This window comes from Spermophilus citellus (assembly GCF_964194105.1).
Source record: "Spermophilus citellus genome assembly, chromosome: 5".
NCBI classification, from domain to species: Eukaryota; Metazoa; Chordata; class Mammalia; order Rodentia; family Sciuridae; genus Spermophilus; species Spermophilus citellus.
In genome coordinates, this window is record NC_138186.1 from 98016466 (window position 1) to 98032492 (window position 16027).

The 16027-nt window shown below is 37.2% G+C and overlaps 1 protein-coding gene across 2 annotated transcripts in view; it reads right to left on the reverse strand.

Moving 5' to 3' along the window:
- Positions 1-15125, reverse strand: part of RNGTT (RNA guanylyltransferase and 5'-phosphatase) — a 226184-nt gene extending 211059 nt beyond the window's left edge. The window contains exons 1-2 of one of the 2 annotated variants that reach the window (XR_014021908.1): positions 14849-15125; positions 4397-4506 (exon numbers count right to left, since the gene is read on the reverse strand). Coding sequence is in view for 1 of the 2 variants with exons in the window: in XM_081293720.1 (XP_081149846.1) it covers positions 4397-4506; positions 14849-14912 (174 nt within the window). In the remaining variant the exon portion in view is untranslated. The remainder of the gene's footprint in view (positions 1-4396; positions 4507-14848) is intronic. The other variant, XM_081293720.1, reaches the window with a different exon arrangement.
- Positions 15126-16027: the final 902 nt, after the last annotated feature.

Genomic DNA, 16027 nt, shown 5'->3' on the forward strand with positions numbered 1-16027 from the left:
TTGTAGCTCAGTGGTAGAGCACTTCCCTAGCACGCGTGAGGCACTGGGTTCAACCCCCAGCACCACATAAAAATAAACAAATAAATAAAGATATTGTGTCCATCTATAACTAAAAAATATATTTAAAAAAATACATATCCTATAAAAAGCTCACCCAAAATGATAGAACTGTCTCTCATTTACACAAAAATCAAGGAATATGGAGAAGACCAGGAAGACTATAGTGAAGCAGAAGGAGAGAAGGGAGAAAAGGCAATGAAGACACACAAAAATAGTAAAAAAGACCCAGTGCCAATAAATCTCTTAAAATGCCAGCACGAACACACTCCATCAAGGAACCATTCATGAAAATAAATCAGCAAGGGACTAATTAAATTATGATACATACTTTAGAGGAATAATATAACACTATTTTTAAAAGGATGTTTGTTGTATATTAATATATGCAGATCTTCCAAATATATTAAGTTTAAAACTCAGGCATGTTGCATACAACTTTAGCCCCAGCTACAAGGGTCACTTGAGCTCACAATTCAAGACCAACCTAGGCAACACAGCAAGTCCCTATAACAAAAACAAAAAAAGCAAGATTCAGAACAACACATACAGAATGCTACTTTGAGTCTAAAGGGGAAAAAATAATAATCTCTATTCCTGTTGCTTAAATATGCATAAGGAAAGAATACATTAAAAACTTAGGACCTATGGAAGTTGTAGTGAGAGACTAGACAGAGAGCAAAAGAGGGGAGAGTTCACAATCTCAACTTTTTAAACTTGGATTTTGAAACAAGTGAACGTATTATCTGTTTAAAAATCAGAGTAGAATCACATCTTAGGCAGTTAAATTCTAAAACAACTGTATATAGTAATAAAGTATATATAGTTAAAATTCCCTTGTAAATCCCTTAAGTAACCAATAACAGTACACACAGCCTTATTTGTGCGTCTCATTGGAGATTTAATCTCACCTCTCAACAAATTTGCTACAGCAAATTTTTATTTCTGGGTTGGAACAAAATTCATAAATTCTTCTGCTGAGCACTATCTGAAATAGCTGACTTGTGTTCAAGGATCATGTGGTATGAAAATTTCTTAACTATAATCACAACCAGCCTAGCAAGACAATCTAAGAAATGCGTGCCTGAACTGAGCCTAAATAAAAGAACAGTTAATTCACATCTCTTCCACTAAATTCTGTTAGACATACACTCTAGAAAAAAAAATGGCAAGAGAAATAACCTTCACTTATTAAATTATCTTTTCTCTTTGTTTATTCTGCTTTTATTGAGAAACAATTATTGGACTTGCCTAATAAAGACTAGTCTACATAATGATTAGACTCCATTGTTACAGGAGGAAAAAAATGGCAAAATCATTTAAATTCCACACATAACAAAATAGACAAAAAGGCACACTTCTAAAATGCATACTCTCAGCTCTAATAATGAACTATTTTTGTCGTTGTTGTTGTTGTTGTTGTTGATGTTGTTGAGTTTTTTGTTTTGTTTTTGGTTTTGAACTCCTGGGCTTAAGTGATCCTCCTGCCTCAGACTCCATCATAGGGAAACTACAGGTATGTACCACCATAGCCATAGTTAACTCTACTGCTTTCTTCAGAGACTATATATTGCTAGACTTAAAGATTTACATACCATAATACAGCTTCTCAGTGAGCTAGGTTTAGAACTCAAGTTGTCAGTTACCAGGTTCAAAGTAAAAACAAATGTGGTAATCAGGCAGGAAAATGTGAACTGTTTAACTGCACAGGAATATTTTAGCCAACTAAACAAACTGTTAACATACCTTAACTCCCACAAAACCTCTGATTTATGTATATGTATCAATAGGTGTGTGATAAGTTTGTGCAAATAATGGTTTATGTGAATATGTTTGAATGGTTTATGTGTATATATGCACATATTACATACACATATTTTCATAATAGATAATACCGATCCATAAGGAAATGTCTACCTCAGAGAGTTGTTACAAGATTTAAATGAAGTTCTTACTCTATGCCAATTACTGTTCTACATACTTTACATGCATCAATTTTTTTAAAAGATGCAGAAACTAAAGTATGAAGAGATCATGTAACTTGCTTACAAAGCTTTTAAACAGCAAACCCAGGTTACCTGCTTGTAAGCCCAAGGCCCTAGCACACTACCTAGAAAATATTAAAATATTAACACTACATAAAATGTTAGGTAAGATTTATAATATGATTACTAATAATGAAAATTAAAATGAAACTATATAAGTAAGCAAAAATAAAAGATATAAACAAATGAGTCAAATTTACCCTGAGGAAAGGAATGAATAACAGGTTTCCAAAAATCTAAGTGGCTACTTTTCTATCCCATATGGGCATTGCACATACTAGACAGTAATATTCATTCAGTGTACGAATATAGCATACAGCAATAAGATTACCAGGAGTATAAAATATAATAGTAACAAAGACTGATGCTAAGTTTTGAATCATGTTCTGTAAAAAGATGTGGTCAAAGTCATAATCCCAGTACATGAGAATGACCCACTTGGAAATGGGGTAACTGGGTGTTGGCAGTTACCAACTGGCAGTTACCAAGTTAAGATGATATCATAGGGTAGGCTCTAATCAAATACCTTATTTAAAAAAGTGGGGGGAAATCTGGACTGGGGCTGAAGCTCAGTGGCAGACAGTTGCCTAGCAACATGTGAGACACTGGGTTCTAGCCTCAGCACCACATAAAAATAAATAAATAAAATAAAGGCATTGTGTTCATCTACAACTAAAAACATATCTATGGAAAATATACATATGTGGGAAATTGGAACACAGAGACATACAGGTGAGCTTATATGATCATAGAGACAGACACTAAAATGATAGAGGTACAAGCCAAGGAAAACAAAGGACTGCAGATAACTGCCAGAAGCTAGAAGAGGCATGGAAAAAATTCTGCCTCCAACCCTCCAGAAGGAATCAACCTTGCTAACACCTCAATTTCAAACTTCTAGCTTCCAGAATTATGATAAACTAAATACCTTTTGCTTTAAGCTGCCTAGTTTGTGGTAATTTGTCATGGCAGCCCTGAGAAACTAATGCAACTGGTATTATGACAGAATAATGTGAAAAAACAAAAAGTTTCATTTACTCTAAAAAAAACAAAAGCTATGCTGGGTGAGATGGCACATGCCTGTAATCCCAACAGCTCAGGAAGCTGAGACAGGAGGATCTCGAGTTCAAAGCCAGCCTCAGCAACAAGGTATTAAGCAACTCAATGTGACCCTGTCTCTAAATAAAATACAAAATGGGATTGGGGAGGTGGCTCAGTGGTTGAGTGCCCCTGAGTTCAATCCCCAGTACCCAAAAAAAAAAAAAAAAAAAGCTACCTGATGTACACATTAAATGGTACAGTCACCCTGGAAAACAGTTTAGTACTGTTTTGTAAAACTAAACATGCGGGGCTGGGGTTGTGGCTCAGCGATAGAGCCCTCGCCTAGCACATGCGAGGCCCTGGGTTCGATCATCAGCACCACATAAAAATAAATAAAGGTGTTGTGTCTGACTACAACTAAAAATTAAAAAAAAAAAGAAAGAAAGAAAGAAAAAAAAACTAAACATGCATTTATCCTATGACCCAGCAATCATACTTTTAGGCATTTATCCCAGAAAAATGAATACTTAGGTTCACACAAAAACCTCAATAGCAGCTTTATTCACAATCCCCCCAACTGAGAACAATCCAAATGTTCTTCAGGAGGACACAGTTAAACTGTGGTATATCCATACAATTTAATACTACAACAATGAAAAGGAACAAACTTTTTGTTAATGTGCAACAACTTGAACAGAACTTAAGAGGATTATTCCTAGTGAAAAAAAAGGTCACATACATACCTTTATACAATATTTATAGAATATTCCCAAAGGGACAAAACTACAGAGATGGAGAATAGATTAGCAGCTGCCAATATACCTGGATAGGGGTAGGAAGAGGATGTGACTATAAAAGGACACTTTTCTCTTTTATAAAAAGGAAACATGAAGGAGTTCCTCTGTGGAGATGGAATAGTTCTATAACCATCACCAAGAATTTACATAGAGAATCAAATTTTATAGAATAATACACATGTACACATACAAACATATGAATGTATATAAAAACTAAATGAAATCTGGAAATAATACTGTACCAATGTCAATTTCCTGTTTTTGATATTATACTACCATTATATGTCACCATTAGGAGAAACTGGGAAGAGGAGTCACAGAACTTCTATACATAATTTTTGCAACTTCCTCTATTGATCACCTCAAAATAAAACGTTTGCTTTTAAAAAGCCACCTAAAGAACAAAAAAGAGATAAAATATATTAAATCAGTAGCAAAATAAGTTTTGCTTCTTACCTTTAGGCTCTTTAGATAATTTGAGAGCATACTGGGATGGAATCGATTTTCTTCAGCAACTTGACTATCATATCTTGGTCCCAGCATTGTCTTCAGAGGTAAAAATCTTCCTAAACAACATTAAGATGGGTAAAAACTTTCGTTAATGATAATGTTTCAGACTAAACCACTATAATTAGGAATTCGCAAATCATCTTCTTAAACCATGGTAAATGGAAAAGTAATCTGTAAATCCAATTATTCATGAATACTCTCAATCTAAATGATACTTTTAAAAAAGTGCTGCCTTGAATTTTTGAGAAAAAAAAATAATTCTAGAAATTGAGAGTTATGTAAGAGCAAAAGAAAAATCACCAGTGAATCGAATTTCCATACTCTTCCGTGCTAAACCACCATCATTACAAAGACAGGATGTTGCTTAAGTGGTAGAGTTCTTGCCTAGCATGCATGAAGTCCTGGGTTTGATCTCTAGCACTGAAGTGGGGAGGAGGGGAAACCCACTCTTAATAGACTAGAAAAATTGAGGATGAAGTAAATTAAATCAATTCTTTAAATTCCCTGCCACATGACTCTTAATATGAGGCTAAAAGTTTCATTATCTTATGGACTTTATCCTATATCTCAGGATAAAGATCATGCTAGGATATGCTATTGTGGTAAGAGGTTGGTAACAAATATTACCCTCCAAAGAACTAGTGAGTATAACCTCAGCAAAAAGATTGACCATTATTTTCTTCATTATCATAGTACAAGCATAGAAGTCACTTTGTATAATCCTGTGTGTGTGTGTGTGTGTGTGTATGTGTGTGTGTGTGTGTGTGTGTGTGTGTGTGTGTGTGTGTGTATATATATATATATTCTATTTAACTGACTTATATTTTCAAACAAAAATTCAATAAAAAGAATACCCAGAGGAGGAGGTTGTGGCTCAGTGGTAGAGCACTTGCCTAGCTTGTGTGAGGCACTGGGTTCGATTCTCAACACCACATAAAAAATAAATAAAATAAAGGCATTGTGTCCATCTATAACTAATAAAAATATTTTTTTTAAAGAGAGAGTGAGGGACAGAGAGAGAGAGAGAATTTTTAATATTTATTTATTTTTTCTTAGTTCTCGGCGGACACAACATCTTTGTTTGTATGTGGTGCTGAGGATCGAACCCGGGCCGCATGCACGCCAGGCGAGCGCGCTACCGCTTGAGCCACATCCCCAGCCCTAATAAAAATATTTTTAAAAAATAAAATAAAATAAAAAGAATACCCAAAAATAATATCTAAGTGAGGGGCTGAGGTTGTGGCTCAGTGGTAGAGCACTCACCTACCATGTGCACTGGTAACAATTCTCGGCACCACATATAAATAAATTATATAAATCAAGATCCATCAAGAAAAAAAAATAATATCTAAGTGAAATCTTAACATCTATCCAGAAGCTTTAAACCTAAATTTCATGAAAAGATTTTTTTTAATTTTCTTTTCTACAAAAATTTAAAAACCTTTACATTGCTAAATTCAATGGTCAAGTCTCAGTTCTCACTCTACTTAAGCTCTAAGCAATATAAAACAACTGATCAGTTTTTGAATAAAGAAAGAGTTCTTGAATCACTTTCTTCAGATTCCAGGGGAATATGTCTTCCTCATTTTCCTTCTACCTCTATGGCCCTGCCTTCTCAGCCTCTTCTATTGGCTCCTCCTTATCTTCTTGATATCTCCCTCTGGTTTCTTTTTTTGTTTGTTGTGGTACTGGGGGTGCTCTTCCACTGAGCAACATCCCTTTTTATTTTTTTATTCTGAGACAAGGGTCTCACTAAATTGCTGAAGGCCTTGTTAAATTGATGAAGTTAGCCTGGAACTTGTGATCCTCCTACCTCAGACTCCCAAATTGCTGGGATTACAAGCTCGTGCCACCCTATCCAATATCCACCCCTAACCCTTCTATGTTTTCTGTCTCAGGCTTAGTCCTTGACCTTTCTATTCTTTGGTGTTTAACCCAGTCTCATGAGGTTTTTGAGTTGTTTTGTTTGTTTGCTTGTATGTTTGTTTGTTGTTTGTTTTGGCAGCCCTGAGGATTGAACCCAGGGCCTCTTGCATGATAGGCAAATGCTCTAAACTGAGCTATATTCCCCCAGCCTTAGTCTCATGGATTTAAAAGTCATCAATGTGCTGATGAATTACAAATTTATATCTCCACTCAAAACCTCTCCCTTGACTCTAGGCTCAGATATCAAACTACCCATCTGATTTAGTCAGTTTAGCAAACATCTCAGATTTGATATCCAAATATAATTTCTCAATACTCAATTTCTAAAATCTATTCTTTCTCATGTCTTCCCCATCTCAGCAATAGTACAATCATTCTTTTAAAAACAAGACAAAACTTCCGGCGTTACCCTCTACTCCTGTGCTCTCATACCCCCATCCATCCATCAGCAAATCTGTCAGATCTACCTTCAAGAATGTGACCATTTCTCATCAACTCCACTGTCATCTCACCTAGACAATTATATCCTTTGGTTTTTTGTTTTGCTTTGGTTTTTTGGTTTTGTTTTGTTTTGGCGCGGGGCGGGGGGTGGGGGGGTGGGGGGGTGAGGGGGGGGATTGAATTTGGGCATTCAACCACTGAGTCACATGCCCATCCCTATTTTGTATTTTATTTATAGACAGTGTCTCACTGAGTTGCTTAGCACCTTGCCATTGCTGAATCTGGCTTTGAACTTGCAATTCTCCTGCCTCAGCCTCCCAAGCTGCTGGGATTACAGGCATTAACAGACAGTCAATAAGTACCCTCTATGTAATAGGATTTGTTCCAGGTGTGTAAAATACATTAGTGGAAAGAAAAACAGAAAATTGCCTGCCCTCATATCATTTAAATTTGATTAGGAGCAGATATGCAATTAATGATAGACTAATAAATAATATGTAAAAAAATCCATCCACTTAGACCTTATTTCCTTTTCACTATTGCTTCACAGGTTTAATGCTATTTCCACCAGCTCCTTTAGACTTCACTTTCCTTCTTATCCCATGTATGAGTCCATACCTGGTATTTTCAGTTCCCTTGCTCTGCCCCCATGACTCAGTCAATGAACTCAATCACTGACTTTTGTGGGCCTACACCTCACAGCTGAGACTTTCTAGAGAAATCTCAGTGCAAATGATGAGTGATACTATAAATCATAATAACCAATCCAAAATGCAATCCCACCACATACTAACTACAAGGTTAAATAACTGTATCATACCTTTTCCTCCTTAATAATATAGCAAGCTTCCCCACCTCTTTTTTTTTCAATAGTTTTACTGGTACAATATATTAATATATAATAGTAGAATTTGTTGTTAAATATTTGTACACACACATAAAAATATAATTTGGTCAATATATGAGAGAAAACATGCGAACCTTGACTTTCTGAGTTTGGCTGATTTCACTTAACATAACGCTTTCAAGTTAGATCCATTTTCCTGAAAATGATAGTTTCATTCTTCTTTATGGCTGAATAAAACTCCATTTTATGTATATATAAAACACATTTTCTTTATCCATTGATGGACATCTAGGCTGGTTCTATAATTTAGTTATTGTGATTGTGATAGTATAAATATGGGTATGCATATGTCATTACAGTATGACAACTTTAATTTTTAGCATAAATAAGAGTGGTACAGCTAGGTCACATGGTGGTTCTATTTCTAGTCTTTTGAGGAACATCCTGCTAGGTTAAACACTAATCTGTGTCTAGGAAAGCATGTAGTAAAATAAGGACTCTAAAAATGGGGTAAGGAGGGAAATGAAGAGGGGCCACTTCCCTTATCACCAATGGGTAAGAGAGGATCTGAAGAGAGAGACCCTGGTTATAAAATAAAGGTGTGGCCACAACATATGAAGAAATCCACCTATGTAATGGGAATGCAACCTATCCTATATATTCCCCCTACTTGCAGGCAATGGTACAGCATGACCCTCCACAACCAAGGAATAAGAAATAAAATGTTCAAAACCTCTCCATTGCTGGGCATGGAAGCCCATGCTTGTAATCCCAGTAGCTAGGAAGGCTGAGGCAAAAGAATTGCCAAGTTCCAGGCCTGCTTCAACAACTTAGAGAGGCCCTAAGAAATTTAGTGAGATCCTGTCTCAAAATAACAAAAAGGGCTAGGGATGTGACTCAGTGGTTAAGTGCCCCTGAGTCCAATTCCTGGTACCCAAAAACAAAATAAAACAAAACCTCTCTGTTCAGTCCTCTAAGTTCTTTTGGAGGGATTGGAAAACATGCTGAGGCATTTGTAGTCCTAGGATTGAAGACCTCCAAACTGATTTCCATAGTGGCTCTACTAATTTACAATCCCACCAAGAATGTAAAAGTGTACTTTTTTCCTACCACATACTCTCCAGCATTTATTATCATTTGTATTCTTGATGGCTTTTCCATTCTAACTAGAGATGAAATCTCTGTGCAGTTTTGACTTGCATTTCCCTAACTACTAATAATGTTCAACATTTTTCATATTTGTTGGCCATATTTTAGGGGGTTTGTTGTTGTTGTTGTTGTTGTTGTTGTTGTTTTGTTTCTGTTTGTACCAGTGAGTGAACCCAGTGGCACTTAGCCACTGAAACAGAGTCTCTCTCTCTTTTTTTTTTTTTTAATTTTGAGACAGGGTCTCATTAAGTTGCTGAAGCAGGCTTAGAACTTCGATTCTTATGCCTCAGCCTCTTAAACTGCTGATATTACAGGCATGCCCCACCACACCTGGCATATTTTCTCTTTTAAGAGTCTGTCTAGTGATTCGCCCATTTATTGAGTTATTTGGGTTTTGGGTAAGTTTTTAGAATTCCATTATATAGTTTGTATATTAATCCTCTGTCAGAAGTGTAGCTAGCAAAGATTTCCTCACATTCTGTAGATTCTCCCTTCACATTTTCAATTGTTTCCTTTGCTGTGCAGAATTTTTTAATGATGCCATCCCATTTGTGAATCCTTGGTATTGTTTCCTGAGCTTTAGGGGTCTTACTGAGGAAGTTGTTGCCTGCATCTATAATATGCTAGAGTGTTTACCCTTCATTTTCCTATAGCAGTTGCCAAGTTTCTGGTCTAATTAATAAGTCTTTGACCCATTTTGAGTTGACTTTTGTGCATGGTGAAAGATATTGATCCAGTTTCATTCTTCTGTATGTAGCTAATCAGATTTCCCAACACCATTTATCTTTCTCCACAATGTTTTTGGTGCCTTTGTCAAGCATCACATCTACCCTCACTGCCATCTATTTTGTTTCATTGGTCTATGTGTGTGTTTTTATGCTAGTACCATGTAGTTTCTGCTACTAAAGTTCTGCAGTATAATTTGAAGTCAGATATTTTGATGCCTCCAGTATCACTTTTATAGCTTAAAATTGCTCTGTCTATTCTGGATCTTTTATTATTCCATATGAATTTTAGGACTGCTTTTTTGCTAATTTAATGAAGAACATCATTGGTAGTTTGACAGGGATTGCATTAAATCTATGTTTTGCTTTTGGCAGTATGGCCACTTTAACAACATTAATTCTGCCTATCCATGAACATGGTAGATCTTTCCATCTTCTAATTTTTTCTTTAATTTCTTTCTTCAGTACCTCAACGCAGAGATCTTTCACCTCCTTGGTTAGATTTATTCCTAGGTTGTTGTTGTTTTTTATTTTCTTTTAGGCCATCATGAATACTTCCCTACTTCTTTTAAAGCAACAACTATATACCTCACTAAAAAGAAACAGAAGCCACAGTAAAAAAGACTTTATGTAATGTTTGCCACATGTTAATGCTGTTTAATACATTTTTACATAATTTATTTACTTCTAACAGTAAGTACAAATATTAGCCACATTTTAAATAAGAGAAATAAGGCCAAAAAGACAATTTAAACTGCCAGGTGTCACACTATTAATAAGTGGTAGAACAATGATTCAGAGATAGAGCAAGATGTACTGAGTAAGATCCTCTAGTGATGTTCTCCAAAGCTGAACAGATTAATGCACGAAACTACCTTTACAAGAGCTAAGGAAATCGGGTGAGACACCACAATGCCTGCTTTTAGTATAACAAAACAGTGACTAAAACCAAGATTTGGATCTAAAATCCATGCACATAACTGCTATTCAACAATGGCTCTCTACTATCAGGCAGAATTTTACTTCACCTTTGCAGTTAATCTAGAAACCTGTCTGTATATGACCCCATCCTTTTCCTCTTCCAATTAAAAACCATTCCCCTCCCTTCTGCTGTAGATTCTCTTCCATCTTGCTATTCAAGGACCATTAATCAGCTTTTCCTTTCTCCCCTCACCCAAAACATTTTCTGCATCTTGGACATTTGTTGGTTCATTCCCATCAGCAATTAAATAAGCCCTAAATTCTCTTTTATCATCCTCCAACTTCATTTCTAATTCTTTTCACAGTCAAATTGTTTTTTTGAAAATGAATACACAAGATTGGGGATATAGATCAGTTGGTAGAGTGCTTGCCTCACATGCACAAGGCCCTGGGTTAGATCCCCAGCACCACAAAAAAAAAAAAGAATACACATACCCCTACCTTTCTCACCTCCAATTCACTTAAGTGTAATAACTTACTTTTCCATAATAATGCCTAATTTAGCTTTCGCGGTCCAAGATAGCCCACAGTCTAACCAGAATCCTCTTTCCTCACTCCCTTCACTTTCCCTCCACATAGAGACATTTACATTCCTATAAAGTAGAGCCATTGGTATGCTGGAGTAAGGAACAACTGCTATTTGTACACTATCTTTTGTCCTCAATGGCCTCCTTATAAGGAAAGCACAGCATATAACAGTAAATAAGGGATCCAGGAAATCTGCACAAGCTGAGAAAGCCAGATCTCAGGTTAAAGTTTTTTTCATAATTCCATACTAAAAATACACTTAGAAAGAAAGGATTATGTACTGTTAGAGACTGCAAAAAATAAGGTGAAAATAACTGAAAAGTGGGCCTATGAAGAAAAATGTAAAGATTGACAAAGTGATCAATTTGCTTGAAGAAAATACAATGTTTATCAAGCAGAACTGTTTTCATCACAATTGAAAATGCACGTAAGGGGCTGGGGATGTGGCTCAAGCGGTAGCGCGCTCGCCTGGCATGCGTGCGGCCCGGGTTCGATCCTCAGCACCACATACAAACAAAGATGTTGTGTCTGCCGAAAACTAAAAAAATAAATATAAATATTAAAAAAAATTCTCTCTCTCTCTCTAAAAAAAAAAAAAGAAAGAAAGAAAATGCATGTAAGAATGGTTAGAACATTAAAAAAATCATTTCATGTTTCTTAAAGATTCTCACATTGACTTGTTTATATTCTCTTTCAATATCACTTTTGTCCATTGTTTATCTTTACTGAGGATTTCATATAAAATGTGAAGGAAAGCTAACAAACTGAAAGAAAGTTTGAGCAAAAAGTAACTACAGAATATCCTCTTTGAATAATTTTAAATAATTAGATGGGGCTGGGAATGTAGCTCAGTGATAGAGTATTTGCCTCGCATGTGCAAGGCTCTAGTACAATCCCCAGCACTGCGAAAAATAATATATAAGTAATTAGACAAACATACTGTAAATAACTACAGAATTAGGAAGTATTCTTGGCTTACTATAAAATCCTTTAATTTTTGTTTTAAAACTACCTTCTAGAAAAAGCAAGTTAGTTAAAATATGAACTTTTACTCTTCAAATGAAACAATTAAAAGAATGAAAAGGCAAACCACAGACTGGAAAAAATATTTGCAAAAGCATGTATTCAACAAAGGACTTGTATTTATAATATAAGGAATTTTAACACCCCAATAAGACAAACTCGATTTAAAAATCAGCAAAGAAGAGCGGAGCATAGTGATGTACACCTCTAATCCTGGTGGCTGGGGAGGCTAAGGCAGGAGAATAGCAAGTTCAAAGCCAGCCTCAGCAATTTAGCAAGGCCCTAAGCAAATTATGAGACCCTAACAACTTAGCAAAACATTTTCAGACACTTTACAAAAAATACATGAATGACCAAGAAGTAAATGAAAAGACAATACTGAACTACAATATTACTACACATCTACTACAATGGCTGAAATCAAAGACTAACCATAACAAGGGTTGCAGAGGATGTAGAACAAATGCCATTCTCATACACTGACAGTGGGACTATAAAAAGTCCCACTTTGCAGTCATGTATAACAAATTAGAATAAAAAATAAATTTAAAAAATATATATTTTAAAAAATAGTCACCACTTTGGAAAAGAGGTTGGCAGTTTCTTTAAAACAAACATACACATACTTTATAATTCAATCATTCCTTAGAGATTTACACAAATGAAAGCACATATCCATACAAAGAATTGTACACAAATATTCATATCAAGATTTATGTATAGTAACAAAAACTGGCAACAATCAAAATGACTGTCAACAGATGAATGGATAAACACATTATGGTGTACTTATAACAATGGGAATACTACTTGGCAATAAAGAGGAATGAACTACCACATGCAAAAATCTAGATGAGTCTCAAAATAATTATGTGGACTAAAAGAAGCCAGACAGCTTGGCACAAGAGCACATGCCTATAATCCCAGTTACTCATGATATTGAGGCAGGAGGACCATAAGTTGAAGAACAGGGCTGAGGTTGTAGCTCAGATGGTAGAGCATTTGCCTAGCATCTCTGAGGCACTGGATTAGATCCTCAGCACCACATAAAAACAAATAAATAAAATAAAGGTATTATGTCTGTCTACAACTAAAAAAAATTAAAAAAAAAAAAAAAAAGTTCAAGACCAGCATGGGCAAAGAGCCAAAATGTCTCAAAAAATAAAAAGGCTGGGGATGTAGCTCAGCAGTACACCCCTTGCCTAGTTTGTGTGAAGCCCTAGATTCAATCCCTAGTACTGAAGGGGGGAAAAAAATGGCAAACACACCTCCAAAACAAATACATGTGTTACTATTTATTTTAAAATTCTAGAAAATGCAAACTAATCTATAGTAACAAAAAGCAGATCAATGAGAAGAAAGAAATTACAAATGGGCAGTAGGATACTTAGAGGGATGATAAGAGAAAAATTACAGAGGTCCTAAATTTAATTATAAGGGCCTCAAGACAGAGAAAGAAGCTGAGCGTGGTGCTGCATGCCTGTAATTCCAGCAATTCAGGAGGCGGAGCTAGGAGGATGGCAAGTTCAAAGCCAGCCTCAGCAACTTAGCAAGACACTAGTAACTCAGTGAGACCCTGTCTCTAAATAAAATATATATATATATATATATATATATATATATATATATATGAGCTAGGGATGTGGCTCAGTGGTTAAGCACCCCTGAGTTCGATTCCCAGTACCAAAAAAAAAAAAAAAGATGGAGAAAGAGATTAAGGAAATTAATCAGTTAACCACTGAAGCCCAAAACACAATAACAAAAACTGTTCTACCTTTCTAAATGTACCGTTGAAATCTTGACCCAAACCTCAAGTTGTTGAAACTGTTAACAAAATAATTTTTAAATTATTTACCTCAACTAATCCAAAAGCAAGGAAGACTCCTTATGGACCGTCCTCCTAAAACCTAAAACTTAAACCCTGCTTTCATTATCAAGTCGGGCTTACCTACAGCCAATATAAATTCCATTTGAATAATTCATGTATTCCTTCCTCATTTTTTATTATAAAAACGCCTCTTGGTTCCTAAGTTACACCGACATTGTTCCAGCTGCTCACTAGTATTGCTACTGGGAATTGCGGAGCCTTGTTCAGAGGCTGTAGTTTTTTTGTTTTGGACTAGCATCTATATGGCTTAATAAACCCTTTTATTTCAGTGAACTCTATCTCAGGAGTTCTGGTTTAGCAAGGTGATAGGACAAGGGGTGTGTATGTGTGGAGCCAAAACCTATCAAACTGTGCACTCTGAAGTTTGCATGCTAAACTCTTTAAAAAGTCCACAACAACAGTCATTAAAAAAAAAAAAAAAAAAAAAAAAAACTTTCCGATTCCCAGTCTTGATGTGGACCCATTGCACTGCTAGTCGCCTCTCTCCTTCTTGGCTTTCCCTTCATCTTAAGACCCACGTTCGTCTCTCCTTTGCCTCCTCTCCTTCCGAGGGTTAGGTTGAAACCCTAAACCTTCTCAAACATCTGACTAAGCTTTAAAGTACTGCCCTCTGTATTCCTGGGTCCTCAGTTATTGCTACAGGGGCCTCCTGTTTACCTATCCGTTCGCAATACTTAGCCTTACAGGAAGAGTGACAAGTGTCCCCCATCCACAGACCATCTCCCTCCCGTCCGCGTTGTCTCTCTTCCACTAAGCTTCACCCGATCGAGCACTCCTCGGTCTTGAAATACCGCTAACGGGCACAGAACCACTAATAAAAGCTCTGTTCTTCAGTAAGCCCACCCCTGGCTTTCGGGGAGTGGGGATTCGAACACCCGCTCCCAGGTTACCTGCCACTGGCTGGCCGCGCCGCGGACAGTTCAGCCACCGCGGTGGTATCTTGTTGTGTGCCATGTCGTGGAGCCGCTCAAAGCCGCGCCCCTTCGCCAACGCCCCCTGTGCCTCAGCCGCCGTCTCCTCGCTGTCAGATTCGCACCGAAGGTTAAGGCACCCGAATCCTGGCCGGAACCGTATGCCGCCCGCTCCTACCGGGTAACGTCAGCGACTGCACGTCACTTTCATTCAGCATCCACTGCTCTAGGCGAACCCACAATACACCGCGACTTCCGCCCCTTAAGGCTCCACCCCCTTTTTCCGAGGTCAGAGGGGAAGTAAAGGAAGTTCTGCTGAGCGACAGCAAGGAGTTAAAGCCACCGCTATCGGGAGGGTTGGGCTTCCCTCTCCCCGCCCCGCGCCTCTGCGCTCCGCCTCTCCCTGTCAGGGATTGCCTTTGCGCGTGCGCAATTGCTGTCCTAATGCAGAGCTATGGGCGGTGTTATCCTTTTCGCTTTAGAACCCAGAAAAGCTTCCCCTAGGTGGAAGGAAGCCAAGGATCTTTCCCCGCGCAGACTTAGCTTCTCGTTTTGATAAAGGCATGGTTTTACCGCTTGACATCCCTGCCGGATCTGGATTTGATTTAGCATTTGGGAAAGTTTTCCTTAACGTGGATCAGGGAACAAGTTTTAGAGAAATTCTGAGGCCCAGCGAGTCGGGAGGCAAGAGCAGAAGGGTCTCTGCAAGTTTTGAGGCTAGCATTAGCAACTTAGTGAGACCCCGCCTCAAAATAAAAAGGGTTGGGACTGTAACTCAGAAATAGAGTCCTGCTGGTTTCAATCCCCAGTACTGCAAGAAAATAAATTCTAAGCGCCAGAGATCAGAGCCCCAGAAATGAGGAATTTCTCTTTTGTGGGAGTACTGCATGCAGCATCTGAGATTAATTTCGAAACATTTTTAAAGTTTTCTTTTCTGGGGCAAAGTTTCAAAGTATATTTGAGGGTCTCAGATCTGTCTCAAGCTAGGCTGGGTGGCGGACGATGAGGCAGGAGGACGTGAGTTCAAAGCCAGCTTTACCTTAGAAAAAGAAGAACAAATCAGCAGCAAATACAGTAGAAGGCAAGAAATAATTAAAATTAGAGCTGAAATCAATGAAATCGAAACAAAAGAAACAATCGAAAAAATTGACAAAACTA